At 46.3% G+C, this 25,486-nt stretch overlaps 1 protein-coding gene across 1 annotated transcript in view; it reads left to right on the top strand.

Moving 5' to 3' along the window:
- The window catches only part of POLR1A (RNA polymerase I subunit A), a 604,540-nt gene that overhangs the window by 178,420 nt on the left and 400,634 nt on the right, over positions 1–25,486 (top strand). Inside the window, exon 9 of the mRNA XM_085642615.1 lies at positions 11,890–12,052. Coding sequence (XP_085498741.1) covers positions 11,890–12,052 — 163 coding nt within the window. The remainder of the gene's footprint in view (positions 1–11,889; positions 12,053–25,486) is intronic.

Raw genomic sequence — 25,486 nt, 5'->3', positions numbered from 1 at the left:
GACACCACAAGGAAATTCGCAAAGTAAGATCTTAGCACTCTAATCCGTCCATATGCTTTAATTTTTCTTTGAAGAAACATCGGGCCCATCTTGTGAACTGCCCTAAAGATGATACACATGGCCTTAAAAAGGACTCTTTCGCGGACAGGGAGCCCGAAGTGTGTCTTCATTTGGTGAATTAAAGGGGCAATCTTGAACTTGCAGCACGTCTTCGCGTCCAGTGAAACATTAATTCACTCTGCGACCTGAAACTTCTCCATAAACCATCAAGATTTGTATAAGATGAGAGATAGAAGTCTTGGGGTGCTGAACATATAATAGGGCATCATCAGCAGATAGTGCTATATCATTCACGTGGTCCTGATACCCTTGTAGCCCCCCCCCCCCCACGCCTCTTCTTCAGATCTCGCCCATTTAGCTAATGGTGCCAAAACCAAGGCAAAAAGAAGAGGGGAGATGGGGCAGCCCTGCCTGGTGCCCCACTGTATCAGGAAGGGAGTGGAAGATTACCAATTAACCCTTTTCTTATCTCATGGGAGATTATATAGCAGATGGACATAGTACCTGAGCATCGGACCAACATTCATACTCTCAAGGACTGCATAAAAAAAAACATTCTATTGAGTCAAACCCTTTCTCGAAATCAATCAAGAACTGCACTTCTTCGGGGAGTACAGTTGAGTAGGGGATCATTGTGCCAAATCTAGCGCCACCTATAGCCTTTTGATGCAGCGTCTACTCCACCTGTTACACATTAATCCATTTTGATCCCAGTGTACTAATGACTGAATTACCCCCACCAGGCTTTTGACCAGCTCTTCAGCCAGAATCTGTCTCCGTATTTATCAACGAAATGGGCCTCTGAGAGACGCACTCCAGCTGGAGTCAGCCCTGTTTATGCAGAACCACCAGACTGGCTCCTCTCAAGTCAAATGGCTAAATCTTCATCCCAAGGGTCTCTTCAAATATCACTGTCAGTTGTGGGACCAGGTGGGAGGGATAACGTTTGAAGAATACCATGGGAATCCATTAGGACCAGGAGCCCTTCTAGCAGGCATATCTCTGATGGCCTCCCAAGATTTCCTCTCCTTAAATGAGAAGGTCCAGTGCTGCACTGTCCTCGGTGTCAGCTCGGTAAGGGGGAGTTCCCTGAGAACGGGCCTATCTCTTGTCCCAGTTGTTGGCTCGCACTTTTCATAAAGGTGTGCATAATACTTGGTAGACATGTTTTCTGTCTCCTGAGCACTAGTCACAACACCCCCTTCGGGGTCTTGGATGCGAGGAACAAATCAAACTTCGGCCTCCCTATTTGCGAGCCAATAAATTAACTTCCCAGCCTGGTCTAAAGCCTCATATATTTTATATTTTGAGGCCAATATTTCCATTGTGGCCCGCTCCCAGAGATTTGTCTTCCGAGCTCCTCTGACTACCTCAATCTGTTGAGAGGAGCCAAGTATTCATGCGCCAGTTGGACCAGTCGCCCCCTCTCAGAAGTGTAAGTACAAGTATGATAGGGGAATTGTCCTAAAGACATCTAGGAAGAATGCTTGAGTCTATGATCTCCGGGAGCAGGCCAGCTGGAGCGAGAGAGTAGTCCAGTCTAGACTGGGTTCGCTGGGGCGGTAATTATGTGTACAGTGTGCGATGAGGGTGCATGATGCACCAGATTTCACACAAACCCATGTTCTGTACTCATCCTCCGACAGATGTGTTACGAACGTGGGGGGATGAGCTTGTGGAGTCCAGTCCAAGAATAAATGAATTACAATCCCCTAATATTCGTTGTTTTGCTGGGTCATTCAGTTTAAAAAATCCATCCTGTTTGGTGTTGGTTGTATTTTCCTTTTGGCTCATAAGGAGGGACAATCGAAATCTGCCATTTTCAACAGAATGCTTTTCACTTTGAATAAGGCAATATTTTTTCATGCTGACCGTAATGTTTGTCTATATGCCTGTCCTTAAGATTTGAAAGGATGTGCTGAGGTTAAAGCTGAAGCTGCTTGAGGCATTGGCAAGGAAAACCATAGACATGAAGCAGGAGACGCAGCTACTGGCACTGCTGGTGCTAAATTAATTTAGTTCCAGCTCACCTGAGTTGCTTATTGATGGGTAGTGTCTGCCTGCGTAGGCATTCTGTATAGTGAAGCCACCCAGCCCAAGTCAGTCAGTCATCTGGCTATTTCCCCTCACCCAGGGTGAGATAATGCCCTGTGCTGTCCTCCTTTCATGGGAATGAATGTGCCATGTACATGCCCTGAAAGCCCCATTGCTCTATTTGGTAACATGTGTGTCCTTCATCTTGTACAATATGGCTTAATTAGATCAAATCCCTCTACAGGCAGTTTCATCAGACCACATAAGAGTTATCTTCATGATCAGTAGAGTTGAACATCGTTAATTGGGTTCATTCAAGAGCTCCTGGATCCTGATATTAGGAGCTGCATAATTTGTTTTCTATGTGATCACAGGCCTGGTACGTCACCAGCCTTTGTTTTAGGGTCGAAGCTTACCAGATCTTGTTGCAAAAAAGACTTCTTGTGGGCATTCTGCAAGCTTCCAATGGAATGCATGCTGCCCATTGCTTACCATTGGCTTTGCAGTTTGTAACTCACATTTTCTTGCTTTCTGTTTGTTAGCTTTATTTGTTTTAGGCTGTCCAGCATGTAGTCGTCGCTCCCGTGGAACAAAGCTTGTTAAGCAACGCTCTTTGCATTCTTCCATGAGTCCTCGCTTTCTGTAAGCAGCCCTTTAAAATGTGTTCTTATGTTGTCACATTTGCTGTGCATTTAAAGACGGAGGTCAGTGTCACGCTGTGTGATCCGAGGGAGCTTGGTGTGTACTTTTCTTTCACTGACTTCAAAGTGAGAGGATTTATATGACATCTTGCCAGGCACTGGGAGTGTGGTGGAAACATTTTAATACAATCAAAACAAATCAGTACACTAGCTTATGCTATTTCTGTATATTATCATTTGTGCACTGCATAGTTTTATCGGCAAAAGTTTATGTGCAAATGTAATGGTCATTTCAATTGAAAATGTCTTGTCTGTAATGGCAGTGTGCTACTACGCCATACATACTCCACTCTACAACACTCTACTCCACTCTACTCTAAGCCACTCCATTCTACAACACTCCATGCCACAACACTCTAATCCGCGACACTCCACTCCACTCCACTCTGTGTTACTTCACACTAGGCCACTCTACTCCACTATGACACTACCCTCGAGAACACTCCATGCCACTTTACTCCACTCTACTGGGTTCTTAGGCAATATCCATTCCTTTCTTATGGACATACCTTTGAACGGGACTCGCCTGGTTGGAGACCAGGCTGATTCCGCTTTAATGCTTTTTAAGGAGAGCAGGGATACTGCACTCTCTCTCGGCCTCTCCGCCCACATCGCCAACCGCACCACCCTTGGTACTCCTTATGCAAATTTGTTTTAGAGCTATCCCGTACCGCCAACCTGCCCAACCTCAGCAAGAAACAGTTCTGCAGTTAAGGCCACAATGAACACCGTTGCTGCTGCCAAGGTCATCAGGTCATCCAGTCTACCACCCCCTCGTAGCCCCACCTGCAAAGCCGCTTTAGTGTGCTCATAGGGGATCACAGCCACTCAGTGGGAGGCATGATCCAACGATTCTTCCTGGATTGACAAGCAATAACTTCAAACAGGTAGTTCCTGTACAGCATTCACAGGGGCTGTGCCTTACCCTTCCTCTCGTCTGTTACATCTTCAACCGACCCCCCAGCAACTGACTGAGGACCTTCTCTCCATTTTGAGGCAAGAAGTGCAGGCCCTTCTGGCCAAATGGTCTATTTTAGACCCGTACCCTCTCAACGTCTTCCTTCAGAAGAAAAAATTAAAAATGCTCACCCTAGTTCAGGTCTTATCTGCTTTTGACACTGGAGACTGGATGGTGTTGTCGACCTGCAGGATGCCTGTTTTTATATATCCACCCTGCCCGCCGATCTACGCTATCGAAAGTTTGTGGTGGGACAGGAGCATTTTCAGTTCGGTGTGCTCCACTTTGGTCTCATCAGCGCCTCTCGGATGTTTACGAAAGTTATGGTGGTGATGGCAGCACGCCTTCAGAGGTCAGAGGTGTCAGTCTTCCCCCTTCCTTGACGACTGGCTTTTAAGGGCCGGCTCGCCCAAGGCAGTCATGAACCACTTCCAGACTATGACGAGCCTCTTGTCATCTGTGTGGGTCGCAATCAATGTGTCAAAGTCATACCTGACTCCTTCTCAGACCTTCTAGTTTATAGGAGCCATTTTGGACATGGTTCAGTTTGATGTCTTTGCCCCAGGAAAGAGAGTCTAGGACATCCAGGCTATGATCCTGATCTTTAAGTCTTTGTCCTGGATTTCATTGAAGTTGATTCTAAGACTGCTGAGATTGATGGCCTTTTACATCCTGCTGGTCAAGCATGCCAGATGGCATATGCAGCACTACAGTGGGACCTGAAGGTTAAGCTGGCGGTGCCTGCGGCTGAGTGAGGATGGATGATAGGTGCTTCTACATGGTGTGCCTTTTGATGATTGTATGACTACAAAGGACATCGTCCTTCCCCAGATTGGATGGCGGGTATCCCCTTAGTGAGGGTTTACTAGCACTAAGACCAGTAGGATTCACTCTGGTCATGGTTTTTACTTTTTACTATTGACGGTTTGTTAGTCTATGTCTTTAGGGAGCCTTAGCCCTTACAAATGCCCCTGACTGATATAGGTGACTTAGAATAGGGCAGAAATATGTTGGCGATAAGACGATGGTCTGAGTCATTGTGCTCTCTTTCCATCGAGTAGTCGGTTTTAGATGCCTCAGAGGATACCACTATAAAAGATGAAAACCCGGTTACCTCTAGGAACTTTATTAAATGGATCTGTATCCTCCTGTTTTGTCCAGGAAATTATCTTATTTAAGAACTCCCTCCATCGGGTTTACTAGCAGGCCGAGTCTGCCCTTGTGGTATTGTCCTACCAGGGTGGGGAGAGTTTGCCTATGATGAAGCATGTCACATTATGTGAGTGAGACTTTCTCTTCCAATATTCTTCTTTTGGGCTTACCCCGATGCACGCCAGAATCTTGGGAAATTACGTATCACTGATTTATATCATAACACTGATAAAAATTGTGTTGTAAAAGCCACCATATTTTTATGTGTTTTGGGTCAAATGCAGTTCGGGCTGGACTGTTCCCATGAGGCACAGGGTCAAGACTGATTTGCATATGGCTGGGTTCAAACTGGAATGGCAAAGTGAGCAAAGAAACGATGGATTTAGGCCCAGATCTCAGTACTGGGGTGAATGTATGACATTGTTCTGCATTCTGTCCATCAACTGTTGTTTTTGCAAGAGGCCCTGTGCCCCTGGAGATGGCTGGACTGCCAAGGACTCTTTCTGATGGAGAATCGTCTGTCAGGATTGTTTACTGAGCTAATCTGTGGCGCCTAGCAAGAGTCAGTTACAAATGGAGGTGGTGCAAGGTCTCTTCTGCGAGTGGGAAGAACCTTAGCTCGATATTTTCACCACCACCAAGAACATGCAATGTTTGCGCGCAGAAGTTTCCAAGGCATCACTTGCTCGTATATGGTTTCTGCCTCGAATGGAACTAACAACTCCTGTATAAATTTCCACCAATACAACTTTTGCCCCAAGTTCTCAAGATCAGGACCGACCAGGCCCAAGTCATCGTAGTGGCTCCATATTGGGCACGGAGAGTATGGTATCCAGAACTCCTGGGCTTGAGCTTCTGTCCTCCAATTAGGCTGCCCCTCAGGGAGGATCTGCTTTCGCAGCAGCAGGGCAGGGTTCTGCCCCTGAGCCTGTGCAATCGCAACCTTCATGTCGGGAGATTGAGTGGCAACAGCTGGACACCTTCGACCTTCTTCCAGAAGGGGTTGATGTAATCTTGGCAGCCAGACGTCGTTCAACTAAAACTGTATATGCCTGCTGTTGGGACAAATTTGCTCACTTGCCAGAAAGCCCTCCTCCAGGGGAAGCTGCCTGATGTTTTGATGTTTGTCCTGTCCCTTTCCTGACAATGCTTTGCTTAGGGCACTGTTAAGGGGCATCTTTTAGGCTCTTTCTGCCTTTTTGCAGATGCTGGATCAGCATTTGCTGTTTAAGTCTCCTTCTGTTATGTGTTTTTTAAAATGGTTACAACATCTGTTACCTCCCACAATGGGACCTTAACTGGTCGTCACGTTCCTGATGTGTGCTCCTCCGGCTTTACACCCTCAAGACCATGCTCCTCCTCACCATTGCATCTGTACGGTGGGTGAGTGAGCTTCAGGCTCTATGTGTCAATGCACTGTATTCCACCTTCTTTTCAAACAAGCTGGTTCTGCGGAGGAGCGCACCATCCGGACGATGAACACCATCCACTCCGGATCACCAACCAACCCGTGCCCTCACCACGTCTTCAACAAGGCAGACTCCGTCATCGCACCCCAACTCCGGGACATCATCAACTGCTCCTTCAACACCGCCACCTTCCCGGAGAGCTGGAAGCACGCCGAACTCAGCGCCCTCCTGAAGAAGCCATCGGCAGACCCCACCGACCTCAAGAACTACCGCCCCATCTCGCTGCTCCCGTTTCCCGCCAAAGTCATCGAGAAGACCGTCAACAAACAGCTGGCCGCCTTCTTCGAGACGAACGGATCCCTCGACCACTCACAGTCCGGCTTCCGAGCCAATCACAGCAATGAGACCGCCCTCATCGCAGCCACTGACGACATCCGAACCCTGCTCGACAATGGGGAAACAGCGGCCCTCATCCTCCTGGACCTCTCCGCAGCGTTCGATACTGTCTGCCACCGCACCCTAGTTCAACGCCTCAGCAACGTCGGAATCCAAGAGAAGGCTCTGGAGTGGATCATCTCGTTCCTCGCCGGAAGAACCCAGAGAATACGCCTCCCCCCGTTCAGATCTGAGGCCACCGAAGTCATCTGCGGCGTACCACAAGGTTCATCACTCAGCCCCACCCTCTTCAACGTGTACATGAGCCCCCTCGCAGCCATTGCACGCCGACACAGCCTCAACATCATCTCCTACGCCGACGACACCCAGCTGATCCTCTCCCTCACCAACGACCGCGCCACCGCCAGAACTAACCTACACGAAGGGATGAAAGAAGTAGCCGAGTGGATGAAGAACAGCCGCCTGAAACTGAACTCAGACAAGACGGAAGTCCTCATCCTTGGGTCAACACCATCTGCCTGGGACGACTCCTGGTGGCCCCCGGCCCTAGGCTGCGCACCCAAACCAACGGACCACGCACGCAACTTGGGCTTCATCCTGGACTCCTCCCTGTCGATGACCAGACAAGTCAACGCCGTCTCATCTTCATGCTTCAACATCCTACGCATGCTCCGAAAGATCTTCAGATGGATCCCCACCGAAACCAGGAAGACGGTCACCCAGGCACTTGTCACCAGCCGACTAGACTACGGAAACACCCTCTACACCGGAACCACAGCCAAACTGCAGAAAAGACTCCAACGCATCCAGAACGCCTCCGCACGACTCATCCTGGACATCCCCCGCCACAGCCACATCTCCAGACACCTGAGAGACCTGCATTGGCTCCCCGTCAGCAAAAGAATCACGTTCCGCCTCCTCACCCACGCACACAAAGCACTCCACGACCTGGGCCCCTGGTACCTCAACAACCGCATGACCTTCTACACTCCCACCCGCCAACTACGATCGACCAACCACGCCCTCGCCGGCGTCCCACGCATCCGAAGAACCACCATGGGAGGAAGATCCTTCTCCTACCTGGCAGCCAAGACCTGGAATTCCCTCCCCATCCACCTCCGCCTCACCCAAGACCACCTCTCCTTCAGGAGGCAACTCAAGACCTGGCTGTTGGAGCAGTAGCGGACCCCACCCCCCCCCCCAGCGCCTTGAGACCCTCCGGGTGAGTAGCGCGCTATACAAATTTCTTGATTGATTGATTGATTGCTTCTTAGCAAAAGTTGTGACGCCGTTTCCAGTCAATCAAACCATCACCCTGCCGGCATTCTATGCTCCGCCTCTCTAAGGAGTTGGAGAGACTCCATTTCTAGGGCCTTATGAGAGCGTTGAGCATTTACATAGATTGTACCAAAGAACACCAGGTGGATGTTCAGCTCATCGCTGGGTTGTTGTAAGCTGTCTTTTTTTGTAGTGCACCAAAATGTGATACACTATGTAGAAAGTTCCGGCGACCCTTTTTGGCTTACAGGGTTTAAATTACTAATCCTAAAAGCTCTCTTTTGTGGAAGTGTGGGCAAGCAGTTTAGGCATATCAGATGGCAGTGTTAAGCATTTGTTGATTACCCAGAGTCAATAAATGAGACACACACTCCAGAAGAAACATGAGACCAATTAAGAAAAATAACAGGTACTTTTATATATATTTTAACACCAAGAACATCGTAATTGGGTAAGTACTTCAAGATATCCGTTTTTATAGGTAAGTAAAAATGTCACACAAATGCATTTTTACGCAGTAATGCTTTCCTATGGAGAAAGAAACATATACTGCATATAGATACTTGCAATCATGTTCCCGGGGTCACCTTAAAGACTTAAGACGCTACGGTGTCACGGTCCCAAGAATCACCAGAAGTTCGGGTTTACCGGCCCTGGAGTGCCCTGGTGCAGAGGTGCTGGACGGGTTGGTAGCCTGCGCGCTACTCTGTTGACCAGGAACGGGGGCCACCTAGAAACAGCTGCAGAGGGGGATTTGGGGACAAGTCTGGTAGTTCCCAATAGGGGGCTCTTTTCATGGGGGTCTTGGGAGCAAGGGTGCACAGTTGGTGTTCGTGGACCCAGAGAGCTCGGGTGCAGATGATTTTTGGCCGTCTGGTCCCGTGTATCAAAGGCACTCATGTCTCTCGGTCAGACATGCAGAGTGGGGCAAAACAGGACAGCTGGGCCAATTTCGGTGCTGGCCTCTGTGATGCTGATATCCTTATCAGCAGGTCGGTCATTGCGGTGTTGGAGTGCGGATTGAACTTCAAACAAGCCTTGGTTGCTGCAAGAGGTCCGGTACTCCAGGTATTGGTGCAGGGTTGTTCCTGGGGTCATGGCATCACACACATTGGTGGCGAGGCGGATCTGACCCTCTGGAGCATGGTGATCTCCTCCTGGGTGGCTGCTGCATAGGTGGACCTGGTGGTCATCAGAACGCTGAACTGGACGTTGTGGTCAGTGCTTGCAGGTTGCAGGGAAGTGGCTCCACCACTTCGAGGGAGATGCTGGCTGGTTGGGAAAGTGCTGGCAGCTCTGTGAGGCTTTTGGAGGATGCACAGCTGCAGGACGAGTTGAGTTCTCTGGGATTGTCAAAAAAGGAGCAGTGTGCGGCAGGGTTTGGCACCAAAAGTCGGCAGGTAGTCCACAGTTCTCACTTCTTCAGCTTTGCTTTGTACTTCCTGTACTTTAGTCAGATGAATCTAAGTTACTGGAGTTCAGGGGGCCACTTAAATGCTGAATTTAGGGACGTTAAGGTAAGTGAAAGGTAGTAGCCAATGGGCTACTTACCTTTGAGGGCACTACACACGCCTTATGACCACTTCCTGTAGGGAGTGGGTATAACCCTGTCTGAGAGTTTCTAATTCCACCAAAATCAAAATGGTAGAGCCCTTCTTTTGTGGAAGACATCAGGCAGCCCACCTTAGGGGTGTGACTAGCCTAGTAACGCAACACGCCTACATGCATAGCTAATTTCCCGCCTGTCCTGGTGGCAAATGTGCTTCAGGGCAGGGGGTGGAATCTCCCAGGTCTGGGGGAAGTTAGGGTTGCATATCAAAGACGGCAGGGGCTTTGAAGCTCCTGGCCTTGATATGCTAAATCGCTAGCCATCCTGCTGGAGGAGGTGTGAGCACCTTCCTCCGGAGCAGGCATTGTTTCTGACCTCAAGGAGCATGGGCCCTCACCTGCAGAGGTCAGAAACATGTCTGTGGTGGCAAGCTGGACTATACCAGTCAGCCAGCACACTAAGAGGCTGGTAGGTTTTCAGGGGGCACCTCTAAGGTGCATGTTTGATTAAATCCACTACTGGCATCAGATTGGATTTGTTAAGACCAGGTGCTTGATACCAAACACCATAGGTTTCAGTAAAGCCATCATGTAGCTCGGGAAATTGTAATGACCAGTGCATATATACTTCAGATGGCTTCTCTGTTCACTTGTACTATCTATTAATTGAACTAGATTGCACAAGGGCATATCTTCTCATGCAGATATGTCCTTACATGTAGTATTATGCACCCTACCTTAGGACTATAAGGCCTGCTATAGGAGTGACTTACAAATTTTGCATGCAGTGTCTGTGGGCATGGCACACGGGGTGCATGCCATGTCGTGTTTTCACATTTGTTTGCACCATTTCACGCAGCCTGCAGTGGCAGTTTTCATGAGTTTGGTGGTCGGTCCCTTAGGGTGGCACAAGACATGCTGCAGCCCTTAGGGACCCTCTTAAGTAACCATGCCCTAGGTACCAGGGGTACCATTTACTAGGGACTTGGAGGTACTAACGGTCTTGCCAATTGGGGAACAATTGATTAGTTACTTTGTTTTAGGGAAAGAGCACTGGCACTGGGGACCTGGTAGCAGGAACCCAGAGCACTTCAGTCAAAATTGCATCAAATACCAGGCAAAACGTTGGGGTGACCATGTCAAAAAAGGGGCCTTTTCCTATAGGGGTTCTCTGGAACGAGAAAAGGGTAGGCTGTGCAGAAGAGAACTACCTTCAGCTGCATTAAGATCTGCTATGCATTGGTCAAAAGGCAGCCTCGGTAGGGCTGTGTACTTAATCTACCAGGGCCAAAGCTGCGACCACTGCATTAGCATGTAAAGTCTAAGGTCTAGAAATTTGCCAGGCGGCTACATGGGCATCCCTCCATACGTTCATGAATCTCTACAGTCTAGACAGTCCGGCCGACTGAGAGCGGCATTTTGCCCCAACAGTTTTACAGGACTTTCTGGTTTGAGCTTATTGACAGTCCCACCTCCAATTCGACACTGATGGTGTCTATTTAAAAGGTGAGGAATCTGCGGCTAGAAGTCTCTATCAGCAAAACAGATTTCTTACCTTGGGTAAGCTCCTTCTGGTAAAGACTCTATTTAGCTGCAGATTCCTCCCACACCCTGCCATTTTCCCCATTCTGTGACTGGACTCTATTCTTTAATAAGATCCCAAGTCCAGGAATCTGCTTACTGGTTAAATCAGTTTGCTTTTGGGGCTATGAATCTGGGGGCACAGACAGTCTCTGAAGCAACTGACGTTAACTTGCAGAAGTGGCTCCTATATAGGCTTCATGCGTCATTTCCACAGAGGAACTGCGTCAGTACGGAGCTGCGCAGTGCCACCTACCGGTGCACAGTGGTACTGCTGAAAAGTTTCCAGATCCAGTCTGACGTCTGGGGAATATTCAAAAGGTTAGGAATCTGCAGCTAGATAGTTTCTAACAGAAAGAGCTTTACCCCAAATAAGTAGCTTGTTATTTGAAGATATAAAGCAGCTGGCTAAGGTGTCATTAATGTGGCACTGGCCCAGGTCCCCCATTACATACCACAAAGTCCCTCTCGAAGGTAGCACCCCCATAAGCCAGCATGTACATGCTCTATTTATGTAGCACATTCAGTTGGCAATAGAAGCCCAAATTATAGCCATTTATAGAAATAACTTTTTTAAACAATTCCCCACTGTAGGCGAGAGCAAGTGAATAATAAAGAAGTTTATTATTGTATCAAATATTGTAAAGGTTTGAAAAATTGAGAAAAATCATCAGTCATCATTTAGGATATGCTGCTATGTTCTGAAAGGTGTTTTTCCAAAATAAAACTGCTTGTATAAGTTGAATGAAAGAATGTTTTTCCTCCATTGCAGGTATCGTCCTGTGAACCGCATGGGGGATCAGATGTTTACAAATGGTCAAACGGTGAATTTGCAAGCTGTCATGAAGGATGTTGCGGTGATACAGAAGCTGTTGGCACTGATGGCTAAGGAGCAGACCAAGCCACCAGATATGACAGAGACGGAAATCCAGACGGTAAGGGTGGTCAAGGTTTAAACTTCTGCAGTGTAAAATCTGTGAAGAGAGAATGTGTTTATGTTGCTGTTTGGAGACCAGAGTAGCATGGCGATTTGTGGAAACTCATCTTTGTGTGGTCCCTGGTGGATGAGGCTTTTGCCACAGTATTATCCCATAATTTCATACTCGTATGTTACACTAATGAGATGTTCCCTCCATATGCCTGTTCCAGATTCACACAATAGATTGAATTTCTTGACACACTTAATCTTATTAACTCAGTATGGTGACAGCACCTGCTGTTCTTAGCTAATTAATTCCATCCTGCACTGGAAAATAATTGCATTGATGCTTGCGAGCACGCTTTATGCTTATCATTTTTTACATTTTTCAAATGTAGTTATTGATTAGTGGTGAGTGACTGCGAATATAGCACTGCAATGCCTGAACAAAACTTTCTGGCAATTTCGGCCACAGGCATAGGAAATCCATATCCTCAGGCAGATTTCCTCATGGCTGGGCTCGCCAGAGAGGCTGCTCTTGCACATTTGGCAGGCCTTGTAAATTTTTAAATCCTGAAATATGTTGTGTCGTCTTTGACTGACCTGTTTGGATAGCCAGACTAGTCGTTCTTTAGAAGAATGCTGTGGCTGCCGTCAAGGCTTAAATGAATTAGACAAGCCTGCTTTAAAGTTGATGGAGTACTCACGGGGGCGCTGGGGGGAAAACATGGCGTCTGCGGGTTAGCGCGGTGCGCACGTCTCTCTTGGAGCTCCCGACCCTGCTCCGCTCATTCTTGCTGGTGGTGGTGAGTCGGGATCCGGTTCGATCGTCGTTGTCACGTTACCTGCTGCGGGGCTTGTTGGAGTGCCGGGAGTCTTGCGGAACGGTTTTTCGGCGGTTGTGGTCGCTTTCTTGCTTTGTGGCAGAGACGGGGGAGAGGGCTGCCCTCGCGGAGCCTGACAGAGGCAATTCAGTCCTACCCGGCGGCTTGTGAAACGGAGTGAATGCCCGACTCTGGTGACTCTGGAGATTCTACCGTGACTGTTGTTTTGTTGACCCTGTTGGTTTTAGTGCTTTCTGGGATTCCTAGTTACGGACCCGCGCTGTTGGCGGTGTTGCCGTGACAGAGCAGCTGAGTAGCTGGGGGAGCACTGCAAGCAGCTTGAAGCACCTCCCGCTTCCAGATTCAAGTTTCCCATAGATTGGGGAGCTGTTTGCTGTGTCAAGTTTTCTTTTCATGGTGCAGTGTGCGGGAAAGTGTGGGAGAAGCTGGCACTGCAGTTAAGGGGAGCCGGTGGAACTGGTGAACTCTCCCACCAGCCCCCCCCCTCCACTGAGAGGTTCACGGAGCCGAGCACTCAGCAAATTTCCTTATGCCGTTTTTTTTTTGTTTTTTTTTTTTTTTTCCCCTTTGTCAGCCGCTGTCAGCCACGGGGTTTGACTCTCTGAAGGGAATCCTCCAACATCACATAAGCCTCTATCTGTTCTCTGCATAAGTCTCACTACAAACAGCGAGGCACTACTAGGTAGAAGTTATAAAATATGATCTAGGATATTCACTCCGCCTCAACAAGACACCCAAACCTGACTCCGGTGATTTTACTATGTAATTTCGGACCCCACCCGGTGGATGGTGAATCGGAGCGGATGTGTTTGGCTTCTTTACAGGGATTTCCCCCTCCCTCATATATATTGAAGTGGAGAGAAGCAGCCGTGGAGCTGAGGAGAGGACGTAGAGCGGCGGCTCGTGGACTCCTGCGTAGAGGTTTGGGGAGAGCAGGAGGAGGGTTGGCCCCCTCATTGACTGCCACATTGGATGCTCAGGGGGGCCCTACAGTCCCTTCTCAAGGGAAGTGTGACTTCGTGGAGGGGAGGAGGGACGAGGAGGGGAGAAAGGAGGTTGAGGCAAGAAGCAGAGATTATAACCTAAAGAGAATACCTGGGGGTCTCCCACAAAAAGCAAAGGGAAAAGACAGGGAAAAGGTAAAAGTGTAAGATGCTTAAAATCCGGTATTAAAGAGGGTCTGAGTAAATCAGCAGTGGAGAAATCCTCCGTGACCTCCTGTGCTGGGCGAGATCAAGCTGAATGTGGCCGGGGCTCAGACTTTTTTACGGATAAAAACAGGGAGGGTGATTTGAGTAAAGAAACAGAAAAAAAAGAAGGGGCAAAAATAACAGCAGAGCAAATAGCGTAGTGCGGGTAACTCCCTCCCTTCGCTCCTTCTTCAAAGTACTTCCCCAGGTTCTGAACATCAACGTAGAGGGCCCCGATAGCCTAACAAAAAGGGCAGGTATGGCTGAGGCTTACCAGCCTGAGGTATGTGATGTCCCGGACAAAGGAGTTTACATAGCTCCCCCCACAACTTTCTCGCCTCTACAAGTGCTACGGGCCCCTAGTTCAGGGGGCCTAGTAGTCCCCAACTCCCCTCTTCCCTTTCCCATCTCTTCCACCACCCTTGAACACATTTCCGTCCCTACTATCGGTTCCACCCCTGCTTTTACCCCCGCTTCTATAGTTGCTCCCTCTGACAATATAGATACAACTCTCATGCAAGCATTAAACACAGAGAGCGCAGGGCTCAAGTTGGGCTCTACGGGGGGTGGGGGTGGGAGACGGGCAGGAGAGTCAAACTACTCTCTTGAGTCTATTATGTCAGCTATGTTAGCTATGAGGGAGGAGATTCGGAGTGATTTTGCAATATCCAAGACTAATCAGATGGAAATAAGAGCAGTCTGTGATACACTCGATAAAAAGGTGGATATCCTTCGTGACAGAACAGATTCTTTGGAGGTAGAGGTAGGGACCTTAAAAGCAAAATTTGAGGATACTGAGGGAGAGATTCAAGCTTTACGAAAGGAAGGGGAAGTTTTGAAGGAGAGGGTCGAATCGCTGGAGAATTTTTCACGGAGGAATAATCTGCGGATCCTTAAGGTTCCTGAGGGAAGAGAGGGGGGGGACTTAAAAGCCTTCGTGGTGACACTTTTGAGAGATTCACTTAAACTCGATGAGACCGCAGAGGTGCTAGAAAATGATATACAACGGATTCACCGTGACCCCTTCCGCCTTAATCTTGGCAGAACTAAACCGCGTAAGATTCTGGTTAACTTTCAGACTTATTCCTTGAAAGAAAAAATTCTGACTCTTGCTTTAAAATCAAAGTCTCTCAAGGGTCCTGACTTCATTTGTGAAATTAGGTCAGACTTGTCTAAGGTAACACTGGAGCGGCAGTGGGAATTGGGCCAGAGGATGCAAAAGCTTAGGGAGGTTGGGGCCTCCGTTCAGATGCGATTCCCCGCATTTCTGCGGGTCATGTATAACAATAAGATGCATAACTTTCGTTCCCCTACTCAAGTAGATGAATTCCTAGGAAAAATTGGATCAAATTGAAGTGACGGTTGTTTAACGTCTGGTCTAAGTAGTTTTTTTTTCCAGTTTTCTTTTCTATTTTTTCTTTTCTTTCAAGTAGTTTTCTTTCCCTACTTTCCCTGTTACAGGAAGGGGGCAATGGGGTGAAAGCAAAGTTTCCGTTTGGAGGCACTAGTTTTTTTTTTTTTTTTTCTTCTTTCTTTTTTTTCCCCTCTAGGTATTGTCTCCGATTTTTTACTCTAACGTAAGAGAGGAGCCCAAGGAAAAGAGATCCTGGACTCACAGAAACTATTTTTCTTTCTTTAAAAGAAGGAGCGGGACGGGAGGGAGAGACGTAAACCTTGCTATACATCTGGCAAGAGTTAGGAAGGTAGGGTTTTCCAGGGGGGGGGGGCGGGGGGGGGCACAGGGGGAATAGGGGGAAGTGGGGAAAAGCAATAAAAAGTTCTCAAGAGCCAGACTTCATAAAGGATAGGATTTTTGTACCTTTCATAAGCCTTACACCATTAGAGAAAGGGTCTATTCTAGCTCGTGGCATTACATGTGATATCATATTTTCTATGGCAGTCGAAGGCAACGCTGGAAAAAGGAGGAAAAAAAAAAAAAAAAAAAAAAAAAAAAAGAATGAATAATATAAACCCTTATAGATGATGATCTCTATCAGGTTTCTATCCTGGAATGTCAATGGCCTGCGAGTGAAAAGCCGTAGACATAAAATCTTACAGTACTTGAGAGATTCTTCTGCACAGGTCATCGTCATCCAGGAAACCCATTTATTAAAGCTAGAGGTCTCTGAGATATTAAAAAAACAGAGTTGGGTAGAGACATTCCTATGCACGGACCAAGCGGTTAATATCAGAGGGATACTACTTATCTTTAAAAAACCAGTCAAGGTTCAGATTTTGGAATGTAAGGAGGATCGCAGTGGGAGATGGTTAATTTCAAGGATACTATTGGAGGGTATTCCGCTAACATTGGTAGGGTATTACGGACCGAATCAAGATGACCCTTCTCACTTGAAAGTAATTCAGGAACACCTTATACTTTCACAGGATCCAGTTATATGGGTTGGTGACTTCAACATTGCCCTTAATCCTTTGTTAGATAAATCCACTAGTTCAAGAGCACTTGTCCTATCGAAATCAAGATTGGCTCTCTTAGATATTATGGAAAACCTTGGTTTAGCAGATGTATGGAGGGAAAGGTCAGGTAATAAGCTGGGGGTTTCTTTTCAAAACTTTAAATATAAACACAAATCAAGAATTGATTATGCCCTTTTCAGCTACATCTTAAAAGATTCTTTAACAGGGCTTAAATACCTTCCCTCACATATGTCAGATCATATGGCCACCATTTTTGATCTTCAAGGGGCCACCTTTAAGAAAGAATCTTCCTGGTCTTTTGACCGTACGATACTACTGGAAGTAGAAGAGACCAATTTCCTGTTAACAGAAGTGAAGTCCTTCTTACATATAAACTTGGGTTCGGCAAATATTAACTTAGTTTGGGATACCATGAAGGCTTTCATTAGGGGCTGCATAACTAATAGAGCTACCTATAGAAGGAAACTTTATCGGCAGAAGATACAAAACATTGAGATGGAGCTAGCTAGAATAGAGCAACAGCTGGGTCCTAACATCGCTTCCTTGGGGGTGGCAGAAAAACAGGCTAATCTGAGATGTCAGCTTGAAACCATATTACAAGAAAGATTAACTAAAAGATGGGAGGCGAGCAAGATTTCCGATTTTGAATTTGGGGAGGCTGCAGGAAAAGTTCTGGCATGGAAGGTTAAGAAAGAACAGGCTAGAAAATATATCAAAGAAATCCAAAAACATGGAGAGACCACTATCAGGACTTCAGATCGGGAAATAGGAACTGCTTTCCAAGAATTTTTTCAAGAAATATACAAGGAAGAGGTCCGGGACGACCCGGAAGCCAGGGAGAGTTGGTTAAATAACATCGATTTACCACTCCTGCAAACATTACAACGGGTTAGCTTAGAAAAGGAGATTTCAGAAGAGGAGGTGGGAGTTGCGATTGGCCATTTAAAAAAGGGGAAAGCGGCAGGTCCGGATGGCCTACCTGGAGAATTATATCGAGTGATAAGCCCCGTAATTACCCCAATATTGACAAGTCTTTTTAATGGGATTCTTTTGAGAGGGGAGAATTCCCCTGAAACATGGAAAGAGGCCACGATTGTTCTCATTCCAAAGCCTGGAAAAAAGCTTTCAGAGTGTGGGTCTTATAGGCCGATTTCCCTCCTAAATAATGATTACAAAATCTTTACATCAATCTTAGCAAAAAGATTGGGGGAGGTAATCGGATCAATAATCCATCAAGATCAAAGGGGCTTTATAAGAGGACGTCAGTTGGCTGACCATACTCGAGACTTAGTGGGGGCAATTGATATTGCAACTACCTTCTCTCTCCCATTGGCCATCCTGACCCTAGATGCCACAAAAGCCTTTGATAGGGTCAACTGGCCCTATCTGGCGGAGGTTATGAGAAGATTCGGGTTGGGGGATCCCTTTTGTCGGGTAATTGAGATATTGTATAGTGCCCCCACCGCCAGAATATTAGTCAATGGCACTTTAACAGATTCGATAAAAATTACTAGAGGCACTAGACAGGGCTGTCCGTTATCCCCATTATTATTTAACCTTTATATTGAGCCGTTTGCCTACGCTCTGAGAGAGGAAGTGGACATTCCTCCCTTTGTATTTGGTGAATGGGAGAAGCGGACAGCACTTTACGCGGATGATATCCTGGTGTATACGTCAGACCCGCGGAGAGCTTTCCCGATGGTAATTAAAAAGGCAGGAGAATTTGGGCAAATTTCTGGATATGACATCAACCCCAGTAAAACAGAGATTATGTGTTGGAACGTTCCAAATATACAGTCTACAGTTGTAACATCAATGAGATACTTGGGAATACGTATCACTCAGGATATAGGAAGCTTGGCACAGATCAATTTAGATCGGGTTGCTACAGACTGTAGGAAACTTCTGAGATCATGGACGTTTCTGCCACTCTCGATTTTTCGGAGAATAAATCTAGTTAAAATGTCCATAATACCAAAATTTACTTTCATTTTTAACTCAATTCCCCTGTCCTTCGATCGGAAAAAATTGGAGAAATGCCAGCGAGAAATAAATTCCTTCATCTGGAATTTTAGAACAGCTAGGCTGGCCTGGAAAAAGTTGAGAAGGAGGAGGGAAAAGGGGGGGTTGGCTTTGCCAGACCTGTTATATTATGCATGGGCATTTCAGCTAACCTATTCAAGGATGCTTTTGAAAACCCCCGCAATATCATCTTTGGGGGTTATGTTCAGGGCCATGTTAAGGGGAGTAGACATACTACCGGATGGCTTTCTATTTAAGTTTGGAGACATGAAATACTTCAAGAAAGTTAGACTAAAGATTTTGCAGTCAGCCATATCAAACTGGGTTCAGATTAGAAAAAATGTCAGGCTACATTATTACTCAAACTTTGCGCCGGTCTGGGATTCTCCCGGGCTCCCACTTTGTATGCAGGACATGTTAGCAATTCCGTTAAAGGACGCTGGGATTCAAAGATGGGGAGAATTACTGGAGGATGGCAGGGTACAAGATTGGGAGGTGTTGCGGGAAAAGGTGGGTATGGCCTTTTCTAGGTTTAAATATTTACAGTTGGACAGGTGGGTATGTGCACAGAATAGGAAGGGTCTTCAAGTGGGGAAATATAGCCAATTTGAAAAACAACTTGTAGAAAAGCAAGAAGGGGGTAAAGAAGTGGCTGTCTGGTACTGGTCTATGGTAGAGGAGGCGGATGGAGATTTCATCTTACCAGATAAGTTATGGGGAAATGAGTTTGCCCTTCAGTGTGAGGATTTATGGATTAGATCCTTTTCCTTTCTTTATAAAATAGTGAAACCAGCCTGGCTAAGACGTAACCACCTGTTTACCCTGCACCGGGCCTATTTTTCACCTCTAAGGCTGTCCAAGTTTCTTCCAGGGAAGAAATGTAATAAGTGTAATTTGGCGGCTGCCTCAGATATACACATGTTTATGGAATGCCCGGTTATTTGGTTATTTTGGGAAGAAGTAACAGCTACTCTGGAATCTATTTTAAGTATATCACTGAAAGTTACTCTCCCGTTAATAATTTTTGGACTGGAGGAAAACATAAATGGACAGGCAAAGTCTTTTCTTTTTTACTCCATTATTCTCGCAAGACGACAAATATGCAAAGTTTGGGTAGAAGCTAAAGCCCCATCACACACAGCTTGGCTGACATCATTGTATGAAACTTCCAAGATTGATTTGGCCAGATCATGCTCCAATAAGAATTTGTCTTTCTGGGATCTCCTAATAAATTGGAGCTAGGATACCGGGGTTTTTTTTTTTTCCTTTTTCCCCGGGTCCGATGATTATGTCAACTAGGCTCCAGAAGATCCTGGGAAGCGGTCCCCCTCACATGTAAGCTCTGGGTCTTGTTACTACTGACTGGTGCTTCTCCGTTTTTCTGCCTAATGAGGTAGTCTCCCGCCTTATTCAACAAATCCTGCCTGGAATACGATATGGCGGATAGACCGTCAAAATCAGTCTAAGGCAGACGTCTGGTGGTTGGCTCTCGTGGGTAGATGGAGGTATTGGCAAATAAGGACAAAAAAAAAAAAAAAAGCCTGCTTTAAAGTTACCCTATGTTAAATAGTGTTTCCAGACATGATCTGTGTGCATGGTTATCCATACTACTCTCAATATCCAAGCTGGAGCGGGCACTGATAATAGATAGATCAATAGAGAGAAAATGAACCGACTTCACATCAAGATTCTTAAAATCTCTTTGGTACTTTGGGCCTGATTTAGATATCAGCAGATGGGTTACTCCGTCACAACGGTGGCGGATATCCCGTCCGCCGGAATAGAAATCCCATAGGATATAATGGGATTTATGTTTTGTCGGACAGGATATCCGTCACGGTTGTAATGGAGTAACCCGGCCGCCATTATCTGAATCAGGCCCTAAGTCTCTTTGGGACTATCCTTCTTTTTCTAGACTAGAAGATTTCAGAACCAGATATATTGATGATCACGATTTTAGAGGTCCCGAAGTTGCTCCAGGCGGCTGTTTTTTTACATTTACTTGTGTCTTCTATCAATTAGTTAGTTTATATTTGCTTATAACTCTTATCAGATGGTTACCACACATTTGCTGGTTTCCATCAGTGGGGTAGCTGATGTCTGTTGGAAGTATGAGCTGGCATGCTCATGGGCTTCTGACTTCTGTTAGCTTTAATGTGTTTGTTGGCTAGCTCTCATTTGGTTGCTGATTATCAGTCTAATAGTTCAGCTTTGTTTTTATCCTCGCTGTGCTGGTTTATTTATTCATTTAAGTGTTCATGTTTTGTAAAGTGCTACAAACCACTCAACAAAGGCGTAAAAAGCAGTTTAGAGTGCTGCGGTGTACAAAAATGTCAGTAGTATAGTGCTTTGCAGATCTTGGTGATGAAGAACGTGTTTGTCTATCAGATAAGATAGTTTATATCCAGGACTTCCTTATCAGATGTGTCTGAAAATATGACATTCCCTTGAAGGACAGGGCCCTGAATACAATCAGTGAAGGAGGCAGCTGGTCTTAGGTGTCTGACCAGCTAGGACTGTAAGAACCAACTGGGGGTTGACTTGATTATCCAAATGCCAAGAGGAAAGGTGAGTCTTCATGGATTTTTGGAAACAAACAAAGCCATCCTCAAGTCTCTCAGTAATTCAATATGGAGAAGCCCTAAACATGTACAGTTTGGCGACCAACTCTCTCTTGTATCTGGTCGGTCGGGTAGGTTTTGACAGACCTGAGGCTTCCAGTCAGGATGAAAGGAGTGAACAGTGTAGTTACATAGTTCAGTGTTCGAACATGAAGCATTTTATGGTCTAGACAATTGGATTAAGGTGACACGTTCTTTTACAGTGTTCCATCGTAAAGATTTTAGGTCTGAAGTGATGTTTTGTCACTTCAAACCAAATGTAGGATCCCAAACAGAGAAACATGGGATATCAATTGTACTGCTGGCCCCAAAACATTCTTGTAGTGACCTAGATTCATTTTTGGTTAGTTCTTATCCTTACATTTTAGACCTATGTCTTAGCTGGATTACTTACTAGAAAATAGGCCTGTTTTGTAATTCCTGGTATTCTTTGGTTGTCACTTAAGACTTGAGTCCTTTTCCTCACGCCTCACCTAGCTTGTGCATTTCAGTATTAATCTTTGTAAGTTATAGAGGCGAGTTTAGTCTGGTGACAGAATATACCGTTTTCTCTCTTCCATGGGTAGGTTTACAGATGATGTTCTGCCTGTTTCAATGTTTCTTTCTTTTTTTTTTTAATTAATGATGGATTTTATTTGTGTGTATTACCTTTCACCAAACCTAAATTGATCGATTTTTAAAACAAATTCTAGGAATGCAGAAACGTTTTCAAATTGCTTTTTACATGATGTACCAAGGAGCTAATAGACTCCAGCTCCTATGATTTTGTTAACTCGTTCCCATGCCACACTCCTTCTTAAGGTAGTATCGGAGGTGATACATTATCATCTCAGTTCGTTTTTCTAACCAAAAACGTACATTTGGGACACTTTGTTTTTTTTACATGTGAAGGGCCTCGTTTAGATTCGGATGGCATAGGAAAATTCAGCAATTTGTTGCAGAAGCAGTAAATTATTAGTTGGTAAATGAGGCTTTTCCACCGCACGATGTGCCACAGGCTGATAGTTCTTCAGTTTAGCACGTTCTCAGCAATAGTTGCCATTAACGAGTTGTCTAGGGTAGCACATAATGCGGGTGCCTCAGTGCCAGCAGCTGACGCCCCACGTGGCTGTTCGGAGTTAATGGGTGATCCAATGGTTTTGGTACTCTAAATCAGCCAAGAAAATGTTCCCAGAAGAGGGATTCTGAATGCGCCCTTTCTGAATGCGCCCTCTCTGAATGCGCCCACAATGAAGTGGACCTCGTGTCAATACTACTGCAATAATTTGGCAAGCCCTGGTAAAATGCAATGGCACCCCCATGTTTCCTGGTACAGTTACAAATGTGAGTAGCTGAGGGCTAGCCTGGGAACACTCTGTTCACCTTTGGTGAGCGCTACGTTCCCCTGGACTATGAACTCCAAAGGCAGAGTAAACATATTTAACCCCTTCCATGCTCATGACGAGCATGCGCCCACGCGCGATTGATTCCCCGCCTGTGCGGGAGAATTAATCAGTATGCACAAAAAGACACGCATGAGGTCTGTAACCTCTGCCTCCCTAAGGACCACTGCGAAGAGGACTGTGCACGTGTGCGACCATCAAAGCAAGCCAGAATCAAAGGTAGGAACACTATGCAATAATGTCACCGCAGAGGGAACAAGAGCCCTTAAAAGACCTGGGCCTGTTGAACGACGAGTAGGACATCCTGGAGATGGAGGAGGGCCAGGGGGAAGAACCAGAACTCGAGCATATCACCGAGGGCCAAAAAAACAAGAGCCACAAGAAAACGCTGAGGGAGAAAAACAGACAAAAAGTAATTCCTCAGAGTCAAGACACAGTTAAACCGAGGCCTGCAGACTCTAAGAAATCGGGAACGGCGACAAAACCATCGAAGCTGGAGGGCAGAGTGAAGCTCAAGGAGCCACACGGTCCAAGACAAACGACCCTAATGGAGGCAACCCATCAAATCCTGCTTGGACCTTGAGAGAGGATCAAAGGCACGGGAAGTCGATGGCAAAAACCAGTTCAACACGGTTTATGAAGAAGAGCTCCACAGCGGCATAGAAAGACCAATCGGCACGGAAAGCTGCCGACCCACCAAGGCACCTGATGTTGAAAAATTCCTTGGCAATCTTTTTCCATTGTCCGTTTTGGCAAAACCATTCATTAGGATGGCTTGCATGAAAGGTAAGGTCTTCTCCAGAGTGAATCACAATGAAGCAGAAGAAAGCTGTGGAGGTTTATTGGAAACCCGTTGTAATGAGCACAGGAGCTTCAGTGAACACTTGTTCCATGTCATGGTCTTACTTCACTAGAACTACAACAGACTTATAACCTGCTTCCCTCCCTGACAACTCCCTTCTTAAGTAAGAAGAGGCGTAGTTATCTGGTTAGGAGAATGTGCCTCAAACTATGCTGTTCTATGTTTCAGACAGCATCTTAAGACCTGGCTGTTTCTTCTTTAGACTGTAATATGGCGCCTTGACAGGCTAATAGGCCGTGTGTGAGTTTTTGTTGTTCGGCAGGTACTTTCAGCGCCGGGACACTCTTTTTGAGTAGCCGAGTGCTTTATAAATCCTTCCTAACATAACATAACATGAGGCTAAGGTTTGCAAAGCTACAGAGCCAGGAACATGTCCGGTTCGAGAGACTCCTCATCGAATCTGTTCATATTGTTCCACTTCTTGATCATCCAAGGATGGCATCATTGGTCGCTTGAGCACTCATCTGCCACGCTGGCATGCGTGCTCTCTGGATACAGATCTGCCAGCCTCGTCCTCCACTACAGTGACTGATCGCTACATTGACCTGACTGATTCCTTGGCCAGGGCCATGACCACTGCCCGAGGCTGCCTTTGTGTTTACTCAGCAGATGTACAGAGCGAATCCTTTGAGGGTCAGTGCCCAGGGGTCATTATCCATGCAATGGTCAGGTTGATGCGGTGGTCAGTCGCTGTAATAGTCTCAAGGAAATAGGATTGTAATATTCTGTGTTAAACAGACTGGAATTGTTGACCCTATTATGGGCTAGGCAGACCTTTGATATTATATATATTGTGTTTGAGTAATTGAAGAGTGTTCTTACATGACTGAAGGGTGTGGGGTGATGATCGCCGTCATTGGCAACACTGATGATGTATATTCCTCTGGTTGTACACCTGCAAATGTGGTCGCCACTCAGGCATGAGTAACTAAGCCCTCTAGTCAATACACATTTCATAGTGCCACTTACATGATATTAGCTACAGGCTTTTAATTGTAATGTAAATGCATTAGATTATATACCAATCTCACTCCACGCATGCTCCGCCTTCCTTACACGGTTTACCGTGTTCTTTCAATGGACGTTTTACGTGTGACAGGTACACACCTTCATCATTCAAAGGTTTACATTATGATTTTATCTGTGCGTTTCCAGCACAAGTGCCGCACTTATGGCCATCTGGTACCAATGACCAAGTCCTTCATTGATCCCTGTGTGACCACACGCCACTGTTGAAACATTGTGAGACGTGGCTTGCAAATGAATCATCCCTGGACATCTGGGGATTGGGTCTGTTGCTGATGCGCTGTCCTCGGGGGTCCTGGAACCATGGTCTGTGATCTTGTTTTTTCATTCATTTGACATTCTGCTAAATGGTACAGCAGCGCAACCTTTCTGTTTTGAACAGTTCAAGGTTAAATGCAGTTCGCGCTGCCTCCGTGTGCTTCAGTTATCAAGACTTATTCATTCTCCCTCATTTCTGAAAGGTAGTCTCCAACACCCCGAAGTCTTAGTGTTGCTAGTGCTGTATATGCAGGCAGGACAGTGCATGTACTGCACAGTGCTGTATATGCAGGCAGGACGGTGCATGTACTGCACAGTGCTGTATATGCAGGCAGGACAGTGCATGTACTGCACAGTGCTGTATATGCAGGCAGGACGGTGCATGTACTGCACAGTGCTGTATATGCAGGCAGGACAGTGCATGTACTGCACAGTGCTGTATATGCAGGCAGGACGGTGCATGTACTGCACAGTGCTGTATATGCAGGCAGGACAGTGCATGTACTGCACAGTGCTGTATATGCAGGCAGCACGGTGCATGTACTGCACAGTGCTGTATAAGCCGGCAGGACTGTGTATTTACTGCATAGTGCTGTATAAGCCAGCAGGACTGTGCATTTACTGCACAGTGCTGTATATGCAGGCAGGATGGTGCATTTACTGCACAGTGCTGTGTATGCAGGCAGAATGGTGCATTTACTGCACAGTGCTGTATATGCAGGCAGGACGGTGCATTTAGTGCACAGTGCTGTATATGCAGGCAGGATGGTGCATTTACTGCACAGTGCTGTATATGCAGGCAGGACGG

The sequence above is a fragment of the Triturus cristatus genome, chromosome 2_2, assembly GCF_964204655.1.
Source record: "Triturus cristatus chromosome 2_2, aTriCri1.1, whole genome shotgun sequence".
In the NCBI taxonomy this organism is placed as follows: Eukaryota; Metazoa; Chordata; class Amphibia; order Caudata; family Salamandridae; genus Triturus; species Triturus cristatus.
Note: the sequence above shows the minus strand (reverse complement) of the source record. Positions and strands in the feature narration are given on the sequence as shown.